At 46.2% G+C, this 7953-nt stretch overlaps 1 protein-coding gene across 4 annotated transcripts in view; it reads right to left on the bottom strand.

Annotated features, from left to right (window-relative positions):
• LOC146200236 (uncharacterized) overlaps positions 1-7953 on the bottom strand; it is a 45879-nt gene that overhangs the window by 16985 nt on the left and 20941 nt on the right. For 3 of the 4 annotated variants that reach the window (XM_084595438.1, XM_084595437.1, XM_084595440.1), the window contains 3 exons: positions 5546-5676; positions 4821-5045; positions 3918-4011 (listed from right to left, as the gene is read on the bottom strand). In XM_084595438.1, the coding sequence (XP_084451564.1) occupies positions 3976-4011; positions 4821-5045; positions 5546-5676 (392 nt within the window). In that variant the 3' untranslated portion in view covers positions 3918-3975. Of the gene's footprint in view, positions 1-3917; positions 4012-4820; positions 5124-5545; positions 5677-7953 lie in introns of those variants that run through there. The other variant, XM_084595441.1, reaches the window with a different exon arrangement.

Below are 7953 nucleotides of genomic sequence, written 5' to 3'. Positions count from 1 at the left end.
AACCATAATTGTACACTTGGTACATTCTATTGCAAACTGGGCACGCAACTGGGCACGACTGTCCGGTTGCACCAGTGTTTCTGGACCACACCTTGCTGTGCTGAAGGACAAAGTACATGGCCAAAGTACCTGCATGACTTGCAGCTTTATTTGCATAACGAATTTGCATGCTTGGTCTATTTTGGAAGTATTGCTGCCTTTTTATGCCGCCGCCTTTGCCAACTACTTTCATTGTGCTGGAGCAACTCCTCATGAGCAAGGGCGTAAACAACAGAAACTCAAGTTCTTTAAGATGGCAAAAGTTGGCACGCGCTGAAAGGCAACAACCTTTAAAAAGACTTGTTTATAATTTGCGCCAATGTAAATGTATGCATGAGTCATTCAACGTCATGGCCCCCCCAGTTTTCACTGGGCGCAGGAGTCCTATGAGCCGCCATGTTTTGAACGTATGGGCATCTATGGAGCCTTCACTACCATAGTATGTAGTGTTCTGCAACCTTATCATACCCGTTTTTGAAAAATTCTCCCGCCTCAACTGGAGGCTCATTTGCGCTGAAACTGCGCAGAAAGCTTGAGCATTGTTGTCCCCTTCTTTACGAGGCAAGTTTGACTTAGTGCTTACCTGGTTTGGCTGTGCATGATGAGAAACCAGAACCATCTGCGACGAGACTGAGGAGCAAAAGATGCAAACGCCAATTTTCTGCCTAAGGGCAGCGGTGGCGCCACCTAGCACCATTACAGGAACGTGCCATGCTTGACTCTGCGCTTTTGAACCGCAGCACTGTCCTCCAGCGATGCCAGATGATGCCATAGCTGCCTTTTGCTGGGAAATCTGCACTGGTGTTTTTTGCTCCTCAGTCTCGTTACAGACGATTCTGGTTTGTCATCATACGCGGCCAAACCAAATAAGCACCATGGTCAAACTTACGTTGTAAAGAAGGAGACAACGCGCAAGCTTTGTGCACAGTGTCAGAGCAAATGAGCCTCTGGTTGAGGCGGGAGAATTTTCCAAAGGGGTGCGATAAAGTTGCAGAAGACTGCATAACTTGGACGTGCAGGAGCCAGCGGCGAGCTATGACGTCACCGCGGTTGAAGTAGGCCTACTGAGCGCAGCAGCGTCGGCGCCGTGCGAACGCATCCGCTGAGACACTACGATGCTACAGCCTTCGAATTTGGTTGAAAACCAGAAAAAAGCCGAAGACATGATACAGGAGCCGGAGACAACCACAGCGACCAAGAGAAAAGTGGGCCTCATCGACAGCTGTGGCGCTCGACCCTCTGACGATACAGACAGTCGCTGTGCGAACGACAGTGCCTTTGGTATCGTGAATTTGGAGTTCCTCAATGAACTGTTGTGTACAGCGAAGTGCAAAGTGTGTGGTGGGGACGTACATGTTTCAAGAGGCAATCTTGAGTATGGTCTAGTGGTGAAATTGTCTTTGATCTGCACAAATTGCGGAGACATTTCGTCCGGATAGAGTTCACCGCACGTGCAAGGCAGCCAAAAGATAAATCTGTTTGCCATGAACATTCTTGCTGCACAAGCTATGAAAACTACGGGGAATAGGCAAACCACGCTAAATGATGTGTTTGTGGCTATGAACATTTCACATCGCGGCCTGCACACAGAAGCATGGCAGAACTATCTTTAATATGCAGGCTGACGCCCATCGCGACACGCGCAGCTGAAGCAGTGATGAAGGACGGCTGAAAACATGCATCGAGCTTTGAAAAAGTGGCATTCAGGCCAGAACAAGCAGTCAGACTACACGCCTGGTGCTTATTAGCCCACAGGATATGTAAATATGTACATATCTTCTTGAAAATTTGAATGTAAATTATACCTAGTTTGCTTTTCCTTCTTTTCACAAAGTGAAAGTTTTGGTCACCTGGCTGTTTTAGTTCATCGATATCTCTGCATCTAGAAGAGGTAGAGACATAGTACTTTATTTTGCTGCAGAAAGCTGAAAGTGTGATGAGTGCAAGAATCTAAGCAGAATTCTTTAATTAACCTTCAAAAATTTTGTACGCTTCAAAGTTAATCGAAGCATAATAGTCCCAACTGGAGTGATAATATTTTAAGTGCTGCAAAATTGCAAATAGGGGTAAGATGCGAAAACTGCTTTGATCATTGCACTCTTTCACCATTCTATTATGCTGCTGTGCAATAAAAACGAATTATTACCTAGTCAATTTTTCTCACTGCGGTACTAATTAGTGACCAATTAATATTGCCTATATATGGACCTAATTGACTTAGAGGGAAAAGTGTTGCATATTTGAAATCAGCATAAACAAAACTGAGCAAATTCGTGCAATTTCATCAGGATAGGGTTTAAAATGGGGAAAATAGCTCTAAGACCAGTGTCCCCCTTAACTGACGCTCAATTCCCAGTTCTTGATTGTTACAATGGAGGCGCCAGCATGACGCCTACCAACACTGCCACAATGCCTCATCAACTTCGCCTTGAGCAGTGCGTGACAGATGTGGGCGTGTTTCCCTCTTTCGAAAGCATATTTTACCTTGGAAAAAATTTTGTGACACTTCCACCCTTTAGGGTACGATGCATCCACGGTAAAAGCTCCTGCCTGCAGTCCTCTTAGCGGATTAACATTCACATTAATGCACTTAGCTACTTGCTTCATCACATCCTTTAATCTGTGCCTCTATCTCATATATACACAGCATACATACAAATGTTACCAACAGCCTCCAACCTCAAGGAAAGCAAATGGGATTTTATTTTTGATGTTGATTGATGTGAAATAACAATGCCATCATGGAGCTAAACGATCAGAAAGTAGAAGAAAAGAAAACCACAAGCAGGCTGGTGGAATCCGAACCCATGACCGAGTTTTGCGTTCGGTGCTCTCTCAACTGAGGTACGGTGGCAGCTCTTTAACCTTCTCTTTTCTTATACTCCGTTTCATACATCAGGTGCAACGCAGCGAAAGCTACGCAAGTAGTCCGCAAGAAAAAAAAAGGAGGCGTATCACGTGCGCTCGTTTTGTGGCCGAGTGGTTCCTGCGGAAACGGGCTCTATTCCGAGCATACACATTTGCAATAACTTGCTTCGCATGCCTAGACATCTTCGCAGTGCGGATATTATAGAAAACATGCATACCGAAAAACCATTTTCTCTCAAAAAGAGATGCGCAGCGCGGGGGGGGGGGGGGGGGGGGGTACAGCCAGCGCCATCTAGTGGCACAGCTGGCAAGGTTGCGGGGCAGCGAAAACGCGACACGAACAAAAACGACATAAAAAACATACAAATTCATCGAATCCGATCCTTTCTCTCTAAAAAAGGTGCTACTTATGAAGTTGATGGCAAATGTAAGATGTATTAAGCTTGCAGACAAAATAACTATTAGTTCCTCTCGTCAAGAGCAGGCACTATTTTTCATCGCGGTTGCGGAGAGCGCAAACAAGAGCTGTAGCTTTGGCAGTGTTGCACTTGATGTATGAAACAGAGTATAGGTATTTATGTTGTATGCAACCTATCCTTGGGAGTGTTCACTAGCGCCACTCACGCACATTGCTATGTTAATAGAGGAGGGTGGGCTGGTAAAAACTCTCAAGGATGGGTTGCATCTAAGATAAAATACCTAACCTGTACTTGACAGTGTTCGCCAGTGCCACCCTCATCCAAAGGGATGAGTGATCAAGCTAGATACGAGAAGCACGCATGCAAACGAGGATCCATGGATGGCAGCCATCCATTCTGTTGTGTCATATCCTTAAACGTGAAGCTTAAGTGTATGTCCCCTTCATTTATTTAGAGTGCTGCACTTTTTTTGTTGACACATATTCTATTAGCAACAAAAACTTTGATAACTGCGTCGACCAAAGCAAATTTGACCCTAAAGGAGCAAACATGTCATGGGCCAGAGGCACTTGTATGTTTCTGAGTACATACCTCCTCTTGATGGCCCAGAGATCCTTTTTCTTGAAAGCCGGTCTCGTTCTGCCTAGCCTCACTGCTGGAGACACGTTAAGTGTCTGTTAGCTGTCTGAAAAACAAAAATAGGCTTCATATTAATGAAGTATGGACACCTAATTTTTGGTTGTTAACGATTTGTAAGGCGATTTGTATACACACACCATGTGCTTTTGCCTATGGCTAACGAATAATTTAATCAAACTTCTTTTCTCATGTGTTTCGATTTCAACAGTTGAGTGATGGCTATGAAATGAAAGATAAACCTAGATCATAAGAGAGATGAAAGAAACTGCTATATAACTGCTCCTTCTCTGAATACCGGGTGAATAGAAAAGCATCTGCCCTACAGAGAGTTTAGCCAGGTTGATGATGGTAATAAATTGCTCCTTCATCATTTTAGCTTACTACAACGCTACAGACAGCCTCCTTTCGGAACAAAATCACAACGAATGAAGAAGCAGCAAATATATCTTAGATTTGTCATCCTTCATCGGACCCAGACTTATTTAGCAGTTGCAGGCTGGTACACATGGTGATTCATGTGCACTAAATGTCTAATGCATATATGTTGCCGACCCAACCGTCGACTTGATTCTAGTCACATACTCATAGTTATATCACATCACCACTCGCTTCTCATCAAAATACTCTTCCTTCATTCACAACATCGCCTGCTTCTTATCAAACATTGTTTGCTTCATATGATTTTTTGTTCCAACGCACTGTTCCACTTAATGTTATATGTAGGCCATGTAACTTCCCGTTTTAACCAAAAAACCAATAAAATATCTGCCGGTAAAAAATTATGGAATAGATTAAAACCGAAAAATGCTGGTTGGCTAGCCGAGCGGTGGCATCCCATCGGTTGTAGCGACTCACCCATTCGTAGTGGGTCAACCGCTCGTCAACATCCTCACTTGCTGCTCCTGCGAAAGTCCGAGGTTCCCGATAGTGTTGTGTGGAACCAGTTTCTGCGCCGGCAGGCCATTCTCCAATCTGGATTACAGCGCCACCGTGAGCTGCTGGCGGGTCATCGGCAGGTTGCATGGCGCTGGACAGTAGTTCAAGGCTCGCAAGATGACTCCTATGATGCTCCAGTTCCCACTGCGCCGAGTGTAGAGCCTAGGATCTTTACCCAGCACCTCCACCACAATGTCACGCCAGTAACATGACCACGGAGACCTGTGCAGTGCATGCAGCTGATACGTGCCTGCTAGTGCCTCCATTGCCGCAGCAATGGACCATTTACAGAAATCTGCAAGTCAGCTTTTCCCCAAGCCTTATTTTCCAACCAAAAGAACTCGTTCCCAGATGACACTCCCGCATTCTTCAAGGTACCGAGAGGTGAAGGGGGAAGTTTGTCTTGTTCAGCAGAAAATGTTAAGAAAGTTTTATGCGGTGTAGGGCCTCATATCACAGGTGCAAATGCCCGTGTCCTTCCGCTTCCTGCCTGGCGTCTGCTGGGAGCCAACCTGAAGTCATCTGGCGGCATCCCCAAGTTTACTAAGAAGGGGAACTTACCTGTTTTCGCTCCCATAAAGAATGTGAGAATGCCATTGGGGAATGAAATGTGCCGATCCCTTTACACACCCAATCCTCCTCACCCTGTGGGGCCTCTGCCACTCCCGAAAGTCAGTGATGGGCTGCAGCTGCTGTTTCTTCTCAGAACAGGCGGCCGTCACTTTTCTTCCCTCTTCCACCAGGCAAGCCCTACTCGGAATAGTGGCCAGATCCACTGTTGAGAGAGGAGCATTTGTTCAAGCATATGGCATCCAGTCTTTGCTACTGGTCATCTCTGAGGTGAAAGTCTGCTGCCCCCCACCAGTGCATACACTAGCACATAGTATCCACCATTCTTCGAGCCGTGAAGGCATGGAGGACGGAAAAACTAGGAGGGAGCATGCGGCCATATCCGTGAAGCCTAGTCATAAAAAATAAAAGGGAGCAAGTCTTCCCCTACGTGTTAGACCCCGTGATAGCATGCGGTGATATCTACTAGCGCGCATGCGCAAATCGGCGCCGCGCGGGGTCCGCTGCTCGCGCGGCACTGAGCAGCCCACACAGCAGACAGCCGCGCGCCAGCGCCATGGCAGATGCGCGCACTAAAACACATCGACATCAAAACATAGGATCTAACTAGGAGAGCGAAAAAATGGGGGAGGGAGCGGCTTCATCGGCACTTGGCTTGCGAAGGTTGGCTGCGTGACGTCATGCTCCCCCCTAGTTTTTCCTTCCTCCATGCGTGAAGGTACACGCACATAAAGCTCGTTCTCAGCGTGAGTGAGTCAATGGGCACACAAATGAGAGAGAGACTGCCCCTGTCTGCGTGATGGCCGCATTTGGCCCTACCATACAGGTGTTTACACCCACGAAATGAAACCTCAATTGGATAGGGGGAAAACTGAAAAGTCCAAGCATTTATGCAAAGGAATAATCTAACTTTTAACCTGCTTGGATTCTGCAGCCGTCGTCTGCAAGTACTGCTGCATCACTGTCAGCACAAATGATGAAAAACCGGGCAAATAGGATAATCGAACACACCGCACTGAAATGTCAAGTCCAGCTCGAGGAGCCTCATGATAATGAATATAAGCATGCCCATTTAATTGCTGTTTTGTTCATCCTCACCCCGTCACCCCAAATCATCCTTCTCCAGGATATGGCCACTAGGGTATCACTGCCTAGTTTTATGCCCTACCACTCAGATGCCACGGACAAAACCAGGGTGTCCACTCTTGTTCACCATTCAGTCACCCACGAAACACAAACCATTACGTCAGAGACATCCTCCGTAATCACGGAAATTGTGCATCATGCACACACAGTATTTTCCATTTTCATTGCGAATATATATCACCCCCCATCCCATCTAATGACTTCCCTGGAGACCGAACACACCGCACTGAAACGTCAAGTCCAGCTCAAGAAACCTCATGACGACGAATATAAATGTATCCATTTAATTGCCATTTTGTGAGCTTGCAAGATTGAGTTTCACATTAGGTTTTCGAATACGCACTTCTAGTCTGCAATCCTACAAATTTGTGACAAGCGCCGTGACAGAACTCCATAGAAGCATGCATCACATGTGTCTCACAGAGGAAATATGTAGCCATATGATGTAGCACACACATTCTGCAAAGCTCTCTGCAAGGCCTGTATCCCTTTCAAGGAGAGTGATGGGCCTCCTGGAAAGCTGTACTGCAGCTCATGTTCTGCAGCCTGCACGATGCTGTTTGCTGCCACGACATACCGCAAGTATAAATCCGACGTATGCACTGAAGACCTCTCTGCACTAGAGAAAATGTGCGATAATAACTCCCTTTCCCTGGCTGTCGCCCCCTTCCCCCCTTCTTCCGAGTAGCGAGGCCATCAGGCAGTTGCTGTAGTGTTAACTTTATTTGACCCTTAGGCTCTCCAAAGGACATCTAGGGCAGATCTGAAAGTTCTTAAACAGCACAATTCTGTTGCCTATGGTATGCTTGTGCAAGATGTTCTGGGAACGACTGGGAAAGGTTTACCTGATGTCTGCATCCTATGCTCAGCCTCAGCATCATACATGCAGAAGCTGCACACAAACCCTCCGCTGTCGCACAGTGTCTATGGAGCGCAGCACTTTGAAGCCTTGTTACCTCCTGAGCATTGTACTCACTGAAGGAATGAAGATGAACAAATCTATTGTGCAAGGCTGCCATCGTGTGTTTTCCTGTTCTCATGAAGAGCTGCCGAGAACTAGGGCATAAGTTCAACACACTGTGCCATTCCTTGGACCTTCACCAAAAGTGCTTCTCCACAGTAAGCCCTTCAAGGCAGTTTTCTTTTTATGAAGCTCTTGCTGACGTCTTACAGTATTGCAGCCCAATTGTCTTTTCTGAAATGCAGTGATAGTGTCAGAGAAAAGAACAAGAAGCACAAAGCGCTTGTCTTAACTTCAGAGTCTTATTCGCAAGAACTTCTTGTGAAAATGACATTTATATAAGGGGCAGCAGGCTCATAAGCGGAGGTAATTAAC

The sequence above is a fragment of the Amblyomma maculatum genome, chromosome 2 (genome assembly GCF_055883805.1).
Source record: "Amblyomma maculatum isolate TAMU_Amacu chromosome 2, ASM5588380v1, whole genome shotgun sequence".
In the NCBI taxonomy this organism is placed as follows: Eukaryota; Metazoa; Arthropoda; class Arachnida; order Ixodida; family Ixodidae; genus Amblyomma; species Amblyomma maculatum.
This window is presented reverse-complemented; position numbering and strand designations above follow the sequence as displayed.